Raw genomic sequence first — 12,250 nt, 5'->3', positions numbered from 1 at the left:
CCAACCCAGTGTTTGTGAATTTCACTTTTTGATCCCAAGGGAAAGACTTTCCTATGGAACTCCCATCTCTACGAATTGTTCCATCATCTCAACCTGCTGAGATAATTAAACCCATTTACATGAACTGTCTGCCATTTATGCCTAATTATCATACAGCACAACAGCGATGATCGCTTACATCATTCGCTCCATGTCAGATTAACTTGCCAGTTCTGTGCCAAGTGCAAGGTTTGTTTCTCACAAAGCTTGGTCATGTGTTTCCAAATTATGTTGATTAACAAGAACACTGATGTAGGAAGCATCCCCAGCCTGGTGACATACTGTCTCTCCCACTCATTTCAACCCCCTCCCTTCCCACCTTTGCCTACTTCTTGGGAATCTCTGCACTCTTCTCTGAGCTTTCTTCCACTTTCTCATTTCTTTTTCCTGAGAAATGCTTGGGATGGCCTCTGGCACACTGGCGTGGGGTAGCTCCAGCTTGTATGGTCCCCAGGAGGAGGCCGGAAGGGAAGTAGCTTCTCAGCAGTGTGATACATAGAAACCACGTGGGGTAAAGGTTTTAACAGAAGGAGAAAATCCTACCATCACTAAGATTGCTAACTGTCCAGCACAGGGGGCCGGGAAGAGGAAGGAGGCAACCAACTTCTATCACGGTGATTGATACCCATCAACTCCAAGAGCCAGAAATACAGGAATTTTGCATCCCTCAGCCCAGCCCCGCCTCCAGGCTCTACTCAACAGATCTCACCCTGCAGGGAAGGACCTGTCAGACCACGCGTATGATAATTTCGTTTCTATCTGTGGTCTGAAGTAACAGGTGATTTTATTTTGTTTTGTTTGTTTTGCTTTTTTTAAATTTAATTCTTATTTTATTTTAGAGTATAGCTGATTTACAATGTTGTGTAAGTTTCAGGTGTACAGCAAAGTGATTCAGTTTTACATATACATATAGCCATTCTTTTTCAGATTCTTTTCCCATATAGGTTATTACATAATATTGAGTAGAGTTTCCTGTGCTATACAGTAGGTCCTTGTTGTTTTTCTATTTTATATATAGTAGTGTGTATCTGTTAACACTGAACTCTGGAGAAAACCATAATTCGAAAAGATAAATGCACCCCAATGTTCATTGCAGCATTATTTACAGTAGCCAACACATGGAAGCAACCTAAATGTCCATCGACAGAGGAATGGATAAAGAAGATGTGGTACATATATACAATGGAATACTACTCAGCCATAAAGCAGGTGATTTAAAAGTATTTGGTATCCCTGGTCTAGCTGTTATATGGAACTGAGCAAGAGCCTCGGCCAGAGAAATGAAATATGGGAAAGAACAGCAAACGCATTGGAAGAAAACATCTAATGATGAGTTTTAAAGTTAGGCATAGTCCAGGTGCATGCTGCCCTGGGTTCTCTATTTTTTTTACTTAAAAAGCTCCCCCCAAACTTCATGGCTGAAAACAACACCTACTTTATTAGAACCCGTGATTCAAGCCAAGTTCAGCTGGGAGATTCTTCTGTTGCAGGGGACATTGACAGAAGTCCCTGGGTGGCGTTCAGCAGGTGGATGGCCGGATCTGGGGGGTTGAACCTGGCATGTCCTGGGCCTCAGTGGGGATGGTGGGGAGGTTCGTTCCACTGGAACTGTCACCTGGAAAGCCTACACGCGGCCTCTCCAGTATGGCAGTTTACCTTGATCAACCTCAAGGTAATCAGAGATCTTAAGTTATGGCTGGGGGCTCCAAGAGAGGGGAGTTCCAGTGAACGACGTCCGAAGCTGCTGGCCTTCTATGACCCAACCTTGAAATCACCTAGTGTCACCTCTGTTGGTTGAAAGAGTCACAAGCCCACAGAGTTTCAGGAGTAGGAAACACAAAACCCTACCTTTTGATGAGAAAAGGGTCAAAGAATTTGCAACCATGTGTTAAAGCTGCCATATATGTATATGTATATTTGAGTGCACGATGATAAAACCACACTGGTGTATGCAGGTGTTAACCACATGTACCCCACAAAATGCAGTGTTCAAAGGGTTCAGTGGTTTGGGAGGAGGAAGAAATCACATCCTCCCAGGGCATCGAGGTGTTGCGGATGAGGTATGGCATTTAAGCAGGCCCTGAAGGACAGGTACATGCGGTACATCACAGATAGAGATTGGGGCAGGGACTGTCTGAAACACATGAGCAGAGACACTGAGGCCAAACAATCAAACAAAAACCAAAAAAACAGTGACACTGGGAGAAAAGGCACCACGAGAGGCAGAAGGACAATGAGAGTGTGCTGCAGGTGGAGGTGACCTTGGGAGCATGGAGGTCCCCCGACACGTCACATTGGCAAAGATCAAGAAGGATACGGTAAGAGGGGCAAGGGTTACAGAGCACGGGGCAGAGAACGTGTTACGGGATGGTGTAGACTCGAGGTGATTTTTTGAAGCGGAGAGAAAAGAGCTAGCAGAGCAGCAAGATTCAAGCTATAAAAGAGTAACGGACTGGCTGGGGAGGTCAAGATTCCTGGAGACTGAAGGGCTGGGTGTGGTGGCTTCAAGACTTCACCATGAAAATAAGCAGGAGCTGTTTTCCTCAGGGTAGCAGGAAAGGAAAGAAGTAGATTACTGATTAAGAGATTTTGAAGTGAAGACAAGTAAAGGAGAGGGATGATTTCAATACTCCGAGTAAAGGAGGAGGTAAGCTCATTTCCTGAAAGCAAAAAAAACCACTGATGAGGATGTTAAAGATTTCCATGAAAATTTCTAAATAAATGAACACAAAATGGTTTTCATTTGGTTGGGTTTTTTTTTTTTTTTTTAATTTCTTAAAGTAGGCAGATAGGAATTGTACTAAATAATTGTACTAAAGAATTCAGTTTTGTTTACTTTTAATGTTTCTCTGGATTACAAAAATAGGTCCACTGTAGGGAATTCCCTGGCAGTCCAGTGGTTAGGACTCTGTGCTTTCACCGCTGAGGTCACGGGTTCAATCCCTGGTCAGGGAACTAAGGTCCCACAAGCTTCACAGCACTGCCCCGCCCCCAAAAAAAAAGGTCCACTTTAGAAAATTTTTAAAAATATAAAAATGTCAAAGAAATAAATGTCACCTATATACTCTACTATCATCCAAAGACAACTCTTAGGAGCTGGTTTGATTTGCAGTAGATCTATTATGCAGATAGTTCTGTTTTACAATACAAAGTGCAAATATTTTACATATTTGAGATTCTATACATAAGACCATATATACTCTATACATGAGATCGCTTAGCTTCAGTAGTCTTTAAACACATCTTTAATATGGTAACTATGCTGTAGAGACACCATAATTTATTTATTGATTTAACAATATTTTATTGAAGTATAGTTGATTTACAATGTTGTGTTAGTTTCTGGTGTACAGCAAAGGGATTCAGTCATACATATATACATTCTTTTTCATATTCTTTTCCATTATGGTTTATCACAGGATTCTGAATATAGTTCCCTGTGCTATACAGTAGGACCTTGTTGTTTATCCATCGTATATATAATAGTTTGCATCTGCTAATCCCAAACTCTGAATCCCTCCCTCCCTCACACCCCCTCCCGCTTGGCAACCACAAGTTTATTCTCCATGTCTGTGAATCTGTTTCATAGAAGAGTTCATTTGTGTCATACTTTAGATTCCACATAAAAATGATATCATCTGGTATTTGTCTTTCTTTATCTGACCAACTTCACTCAGTATGATAATCTCTAGGTCCATCCACGTTGCTGCAGATGGCATTATTTCATTCTTTTTTAGAGATATCATAATTCATTTAACCATTCCTCTATTTTGGAATAGTTAGATTGTTCCTGACTTCATTATTTCGTATATAATATAGATATATATTATTTATGAACAGCCTTCTCTATAAATCTTTGTCTCCCTGATTATTTTTTCTTAGGACACATCACGGTGTCAGAGCACATAAACTCTTTCAAGGCTCTTGAAACCTACCCTCAAATTGCCTTTGCAAAAAGGGTGCACCATCTAGACTCTGGCCCACAGCAAGGGCGTCCCCTTAAAAAGAAACGCCACTCGGGAAAGCTCAGTTGCTTCTGGTAGTTGACATATTGGGACCTTTCTTCACTCTTCACGTTCTAAAGAATTAGGGTTCAGAAATGTGGCTTTTCCAAAACTCTGCCTTCCTCTTCAGGTTCCAGGTGCCTTCCAGCCCTGAGATTCCGGTCTTTTCACCATCATCACTGGCACCAGATTGCTCAACCCGCTCCGCCCAGTAAGAGAAGATGGAAAGTATTCCAGCGCTCTCTTTGTTGTAATAGTTGCTTTAAGAAGAAATAGGTGGGAAACGGTGTAGCTGGGACTGGGGTCTTGGAGAGGGAGCGAACAGCCCAGAAGTGTGTATACACACACACACACGCACACACACACGCACGCACACTCCCTCCCACCCCGCCTGCCGGGCGCTCGGGCGGGCCGGGAGGGGGAACCCGGGCGGGGAGCCAGAGGCGCCGCGCGGCGGGGCGGTGCGGGGCGGGGTCCGGGCGGCCCGGGGGGCGGAGTCAAGGGCGGGGGCTCCCCGGCCGCGCGCCCAGCCCCCCGCGCAGCCTGCAAGTTTGCTCGGCGGTCTCGGGCGGCCTCTCGGGCTACCTGAACCGGCCACCACGTCAGCGCCACATCATCTGGGTGTTTTCTATTTGCAAGGAAACAGGAAAAGAAGGGCGAAGAAGCTCTCCGGAGCGGGCGGGCCGGTCTGCGGCGCGGGCCTCGCGGCCGGACGGCGGAGAAGATGCTGCAGTCCCTGGCCGGCAGCTCGTGCGTGCGCCTGGTGGAGCGGCACCGCTCGGCCTGGTGCTTCGGCTTCCTGGTGCTCGGCTACCTGCTCTACCTGGTCTTCGGCGCCGTGGTCTTCTCGTCGGTGGAGCTGCCCTACGAGGACCTGCTGCGCCAGGAGCTGCGCAAGCTGAAGCGGCGCTTCCTGGAGGAGCACGAGTGCCTGTCGGAGCCGCAGCTCGAGCAGTTCCTGGGCCGGGTGCTGGAGGCCAGCAACTACGGCGTGTCGGTGCTCAGCAACGCCTCGGGCAACTGGAACTGGGACTTCACCTCCGCGCTCTTCTTCGCCAGCACCGTGCTCTCCACCACAGGTAGGAGGCCCGCCCCGGCCCCGATCCCCCATCGGCCCCCTGATCCGCCCCCCCCCTTCCTCCTTCCATCCCCGGGCCCCTCCGGCTCTGATCACTGGGGACCGGCTCCGCGGCGCCGGAAGCCGGCGAGGCGGCCTCAGAGTGCGACTCGGGGGTGGCCGCCCGGAACTCTTGGAGGGGTCCCTCGGGCTGCGGTTTTTAGTTCGCGGCATCCTACACCGGACCGTCCGCTTGGAGTTGGTACCGTCCTGGCCAGCGCGCGGCGAGGCCGGGGCCGGTGGAAACTCTCCGGTGCTCCGAGGGCGCTCACTTCCCTCCCGCCCCCATCCCGCCCGGCCGAGGCTGCGGAACCGAAGGAGAAAGCGTTAAAGGGTCACCTTCCGGAGGGGGCCTCTCTTCGGATGATGCAGTGGTGTTTTCGGCTCTTTTTCTATCGCGGGGGCCGTTTTAGGGTTAGCCGAGTGACGTGTCGCTCTGTTCTTCGCAGGTGACCTCTGAGCGCACAGGCCGATCCGGTTTCTTTTCGGAGCGGGAGGAGGGATGAGGGAAGGGAGCATCCGATTGCCCGTGAACCGGCAAAATGGGGGCACCCTGATTCAGCATTTTCTTTTTTTTTTTCAACTTTCCGTGTGCGAGGCCACCCTTGAACTCCTAAGCGCCACTTCGCTCGCACCGCTCACCCGGCAGGACGTTCTCGGATGGAGGATGTCCTTCCTGGGGGCGGGAGGAGGCCGGCCCCACGCTCCGGGGCGCCGAAACTGTGCCAGGTTGGATGGAGCAGGCTGAGTTGTCCCAGCCGTGGCTAAGTGAGGCACGTATCTACCTGAGGGGGAGGTGTTATCCTTTGGGATCTGGACCCTGGAAAGTGGTCTCAGAGAGCATGCAGCGCGCCGTCCCGTCTCTATCCATGAGGTCAGTTCTTTGAACAGTCCATCTTGGCTTCCACAAGGTCACACGCTTCCTGGTTGCCGGTGTCGTCCTGGAACCTGGGCCTCGTGATTTCCCTGCCAGGGACGTGCAGTACCCCATCCCCCCACCTTTACAGGTGAATCAACTTTGTGTTTCTCGGATTTTGCCTTCTCCCCATCCCCTCTCGCCGCCTCCCAGGGTTTATTTCTTTATAATCCCCTTGGGCTAAACCTAGTTCTGCTAATTTTTTGGTAATGAGTAACGGTATACTCTCCAGGTATCATGTAATAAGGTGATTCCGAAGCGTGGGGTGAATTACTAAACTGACAGGAGTCTGCCTTGCAATAAACAGAAGTAGAATTCTACTTTGTATTGTGATGCTTTCTAAAAGTAGCCTTAAGACAGACCTGTTATCTTACTTTTTAACTTTTCCAACGCTGCTCTTTAGTTTTTTTTCTCCCCACCAGTTCAGCTTTGGCTGTCTTTACCTCACTCTGTTCCTTAGATCCTTTAGAACTCACCTTGTCTTTCCTTTGGAGTATGTTTGTGCGAAATCGGGAATCATTTCTTCTCTGCAGAAGTAAGTGGTTTCACTGAGCTGCAGAAGGTCTACAACTAGGTCACAAGGTTGGGTAAATATTATGGAGAATGATGATAACTTTTAGATACTTTCTAAATAACGGGACTTCAAAGATGGAACCAGGAGTAAGAACAGTATTATGAGGAAAAGAACAGGTTTGCTGCTCCTGGGTGGGATTTTCCATCACTGACGCAGCTCTTGTATAATCTCAACATCAGATGCACCTAATTAAATGTCAAAAATACTAGTTTACATCTTGAACAGACAATTCTTTCCCAGATTCCCTCCCTCCCTTTTTGCAACTAGGAAAATCTGCAGTTCTTGTTAAAAAAAAAAAAAAGGTGGGGAAAGATGTCTTATTATTGGTATTCGGATTGCATTGTAGTTCCTAAGAAAGTGTGTATTCAGGCAAAACAAGAGTTCATTTAGGAAATCAGTGCAAGGGGGCACTTAAGGATAAACTAGATGAAAAACATTTGCTTCTTGGTTTGTAAAATTAGCAAATCAGTGAATTCTTGTCGTTGATAGAATAGAATTTATTAATTCAAATAGAATGTTAATAAAAATGTAGAATTTTATTCTAAATCATAGATAACTCTTTTCTCGGTTTTATATTGACCCATCCTGTGACATGTTTGATGTTCCATGTGTTAACTGGTTTTGTGGCAGAGGATCAGGTAATTTTTAGGGTCAATCTAGTGTACTTCATTGCTAGAAAAATATTTTCTGGAAAACTACCAGGCAACTCAAATGAATTGGAATCGTGGTTTATGCTTCTCTTCAGGTAGATATTAGACATGCTGTAATTTTTTTTCTTTTTGAATTTTATTTTATCTATTTTTTTATACAGCAGGTTCTTATTAGTTACCCATTTTATACATATTAGTGTATATATGTCAATCCCAATCTCCCAATTCATCCCACCCCCCACCCCGGCCAGCTGTAATTTTTTAAAAATTCTTCTACCACGGATGATGGCAACTCACTGAGATAATTGTCACCCTGTCAATCAGTGCAGTCAACCCCTGGCTTGGCCAGAATGGTAACAATGGGCGTTACAAAGATGCGGTTCTTGGTAGTCATCGTCGTAACACAGGAACATGAACTCACTGATCGCAGAATCTTCTCCCAGAAAGTACAGGCTTCCATTTCTGGAAAGAACTGGGTAAAGTCTTCCTTCATGGTCTGTTTGGAAGAAGCCTTAAGTTGGTAATTCAGCAATGTTCTTTTCATTCTTTGCTCTGCCAAGGACTCTGAATTATTTCCAGCAAATAATTGAACATCTCTTTACTTCTTGATTATAAAAAGATCTACAGCAACATCTACATGGAAATCATGAGCATGGAAGAAATTGCAGTCCACTTTTACCTTTTCAGAGGGCAGGGCTGTATAAAAATAAAAGGAGGAAAAAATAAATAAATAAATAAATAAAAGGAGGTGGTTATACATGCGGGTATTTCCCACATAACTTTTCTTTTTTTTCTTTTTTTTTTTTTTTAATTTTTATTTATTTATTTATTTATTTATGGCTGTGTTGGGTCTTCGTTTCTGTGCGAGGGCTTTCTCTAGTTGTGGCAAGCGGGGGCCACTCTTCATCGCAGTGCGCAGGCCTCTCACTATCGCGGCCTCTCATTGCGGGGCACAGGCTCCAGACGCGCAGGCTCAGTAGTTGTGGCTCACAGGCTTAGTTGCTCCGCGGCATGTGGGATCTTCCCAGACCAGGGCTCGAACCCGTGTCCCCTGCATTGGCAGGCGGATTCTCAACCACTGCGCCACCAGGGAAGCCCCCCACATAACTTTTCTACTGTGATTTTTTTTTTTCAAGGATTAAAGAAATAATGTCTAGGTGACATTTGGAGAGTAAGAAATAATTTTTATTAAAGTTGTCCTCAGTAGCCATATAAAATGGTGAGCAATCTCATTCATTCTTAAGAACAGTTTGTCCAAAAACGGGTATGAATTTCATGTACAATATTCTGAGCAAAAGCCAAATACAAAAAAGTATTAGTCTGTAATTCCGTTTGTGTGATGTTCTAGAATAAACAAAATTAACATCTAGTGAAATATACAATGGAAGAGAGGTAAGGACTAGGGGATAATTCTGAATGAGGAATGAGCACAAAAGTAATTTCTGGGGTGATGGAAGTAATCTGCTTATTGATAGGACTGCAGTTGACACCGGTGTATGAATTTATCCAAATACATTGAGTTTTGAACTTTGGATTTGTACATTTGACCATGTGTAAATTTTACCTAAAATAAGGGAACCATAAACAACAACAATATGATATGTATAAAAATGATTACTACAGACATCTAGAGGGTAGTTACTAATGAAATGGCAGGATGGAGTGTTATTCTGGAGGGTCTCATATGTGTCTTCTTAGTTACTAGTGTGTTACATTTTGTAATTTAGATGGTGTTTAGGTAGTTGTCTTTATAATAATTTTAAAATATACAAATATGTTTGATATACTATTCTGTACATAAATTTCAGTACTTAACACAAGGTTAAAAGTTTATGTGGAGTGAAAAGGTTTTGCTGATAGCTATGCTAATTTTTGAAAAAGAAGAACCAAGGGATATGTTCAACCCAGGCTCCTGATTTGTCCCTCCCCCCAACGTCTCCCCTTTGGTAGCCATGGGTTTGTTTTCAGGATCTGTGAGTCTGTTTCTGTTTTGTAAATAAGTTCATTTGTATCATTTTTTAAATGGGATTCCACATATGAGTGATATCAGTGATGTTTGTCTTTGTCTGACTTGCTTCACATAGTATGATGATCTCTAGGTCCATCCATGTTGCTGCAAATGGCAAGATTTGCTTCTTTTTTATGGCCAAGTGATATTCCATTTGTAAGCAAGACTTAAACACAGACTTAGAACTGTAAAACTCCTCAAAAAACATAAGGAAAACTTCTTGGACGTTGGTCGTGGCAACATTTCTTGGATTTCACATGAAAATCACAGGTAGCAAAGCCCAAAATACAAAAGTGGGACTACGTCAAACTCAAAAGCTTCTACACAAAGGAAATAATCAACAAAATGAAATGGCATATATTCTCTTTATCAGGGGGTGAAGTCCTCTTCTATTAAGTGTTTATTGAGCATTTTTACTATGAAAGAGTTTTGCTTGTTGACAAATGCTTTTTCTCTAATGACATAATTTTGTGATTTTTAACTTTATCTTTAATATGCTATAATATATTATTGAATTATATTAATTAAACTAATTTTGTATTTCTGGGATTAATAATAATAATAAAAAAGAACAGTTTGTCATGTCAGTTTACTACATATTTGCTTCAGTATTCATCCCCCTAAGCAAGGCTCTATCGTGATGGTGGATGGGGAAAATATACAGTTTTTGTATGTATATGTGATTAAAGCTGCCACGACCTTTGCTGCTTTATGAGTATGGGGTCCACACGATTGCTCAGTCCCCGTTTCTGTCCTTTGTAGGCATGCTGCCTTGTCCCTCTTTATGAAGAGATGTTTTAAGACTCTTATTTAAATGGCTCAGAAAAGGAACTAAATTTGGCTTGTTTTCTAATGGCCTTTGTTTTAGTCAGGTCGGCAGCATTGGCAGTTTTCAAAAAAAGAAAGTGGAAAAAGGTAATGGGAGGTGCCTGATGGATCCTTAGTTTTCAGATTATTTTCAGAAGGAGAAGTGTATTTTCACCGACAACAGATATTTATTGAGCTCTTAGAATAGAATAGGGGTGGGTGAACTCTGGCTTCAGGGTCAAATCTGACCCACCACCTATTTTTGTGTGTCCCAAGCTAGGAATGGTTTTTATATCTTCAAATAGCTGACAAAAAAGTCAAAAGGAAAACAGTACTTCCTGACACATTAAAGTTTTTTGGAAATCACATTTCAGCATCCCTAAATGAATTTTATTGCTCTACAGCCGCACAACCATTTGCTTCTGTATTATGGTTGCTTCCCACGTCCAATGGCAGAGCTGAGAGTTGCAACAGAAACTAGAGGCCCATGTGCCCTAAAATATTAACTGTCTGGTGTGCCCTAAAATATTAACTGTCTGGCCTTTTGTAGAAAAAGTTTGCCAACCCCTCCTTAAAATAATGCTTGGAAGGAACTCTAAGTCAGAGGAGTTCTAAGTGCCTTACTTCCTTTTGGGAAACTTTCTAGAAGACAGTTTAGCTCCTCAGGTTTCTTTGTGCTGTTTTTTTTAAGTGGTTTGCAACATTGAAATTATGCACTGCCACCCATAGCCTCTTCCAGAACAAATGATTGTTTATTATAGGATGTGTCACTAGTTTTTGGTCAAATCTGTGACACACTGCTTTTTTTCTCTTTTTTTTTAATGGTGACAAAGCTACACTTCATGTTGGGATTACCTTATCTAAAATGTGCGGTAAATACTATATTATATCTGGAGCAGAAATGACAACAAGGAAGGAAATTCCACCAGAAGCAAACAAGCAAACTCTATCAGCCAGAAGAGAGATCTGACATCCCACGTGCAGAAGTTTGCACTGTTTATTCACAGGAGAGCCTTTGGTCTTGATTTTGAGCCTTTACATTTAATTCTAACAAATTCAATGATCTGGTTTTCCAGCCCCTAAAAAATGAAAAAAGGAAAGGCACAGCTCCAGGCAAACATAAGAGAAAGGTCATGAAAAGACACATACCTTAAAAACCAGGGAAATAAAATGATACTGTGTGCCAGGCAGTATTTCCGTATGTTATCTTCCATGTATTGCCAGGAAGTGATGAGGTGTAGGTATCATTATCCTCTCTTTACAGAGGCTGGGACGGAAGTTTTGCTTGAGTGGCTTCTCTAACTAGGTCACAGAGCTAGAAGTGACTGGCCTTGATTTGAATCCAGACGTGTCTGAATTAAGAACTTGAGTTTTACCTAGTGTCTGGGCATAGGGGGTTGTTTTGGGATGACTCCTGTCCCCCAGATTCAGATGTTGAAGTCCTCACCCCAGTACTTCAACATGTGACTATACACTTGGAGGTAGGACCTTTGAAGAGGTGATTAAGTTAAAATGAGGACCCAGTGAGAAGGTGGCCGTCTGCAAGCCAAGGAGAGAGGCCTCAGAAGAAACCAACCCTGCAGACACCTTGATCTTGGACTTCCAGCCTCCAGAACTGGGAGAAAATTAATTTCTTTGTTCAAGTCACCCAGTCACTTTGTAATGGCAGCCCCAGCAAACTAATACAGAATTACTCAAGTAATTATTTTTTAGTTGTACAAATAACCCCTCCACCCCTCCCCAAAAAATATAGGAGCACAAACATAATTTTTAAGGTCTTTACTGTTGCAGCCAACAATTTCATTTGCCTGGGTTGGATTGGACATCCTTGTTTTAGAACACAGTCTAGTAATTGATATAATTGAAATATATTGAATTGATAATTGAAATACCGAGAACAATACTTCAACATGCTTCTGTTTAAGAAAACAGAGATGTGTGTGATAAATTCTAGAAACATTTCCATCCAATAATGATCAAAGAGTAGATATTAGTGTTTAATGTGTAAACCCATACCTGTCTATAGAACATCAGTATTTTGAAAGGTTTTTTTTTTTTCAAGACTATAAATATGCTGTTATCCGTGCCTGTTTTATGGCACCTGGGACATACTGTACTGTTATAAATGAATGTAT

At 43.4% G+C, this 12,250-nt stretch overlaps 1 protein-coding gene across 1 annotated transcript in view; it reads left to right on the top strand.

Annotated features, from left to right (window-relative positions):
- The first annotated feature begins 4,568 nt into the window (after positions 1-4,568).
- The window catches only part of KCNK1 (potassium two pore domain channel subfamily K member 1), a 47,378-nt gene continuing 39,696 nt past the window's right edge, over positions 4,569-12,250 (top strand). Inside the window, exon 1 of the mRNA XM_036829644.1 lies at positions 4,569-5,122. Within this exon, the coding sequence (XP_036685539.1) occupies positions 4,768-5,122 (355 nt within the window). The 5' untranslated portion in view covers positions 4,569-4,767. The remainder of the gene's footprint in view (positions 5,123-12,250) is intronic.

This window comes from Balaenoptera musculus, chromosome 16, assembly GCF_009873245.2.
Source record: "Balaenoptera musculus isolate JJ_BM4_2016_0621 chromosome 16, mBalMus1.pri.v3, whole genome shotgun sequence".
Taxonomy (NCBI): Eukaryota; Metazoa; Chordata; class Mammalia; order Artiodactyla; family Balaenopteridae; genus Balaenoptera; species Balaenoptera musculus.
The sequence above is the reverse complement of the archived record's forward strand: the minus strand, read 5'-3'. Positions and strand labels throughout refer to the sequence as shown.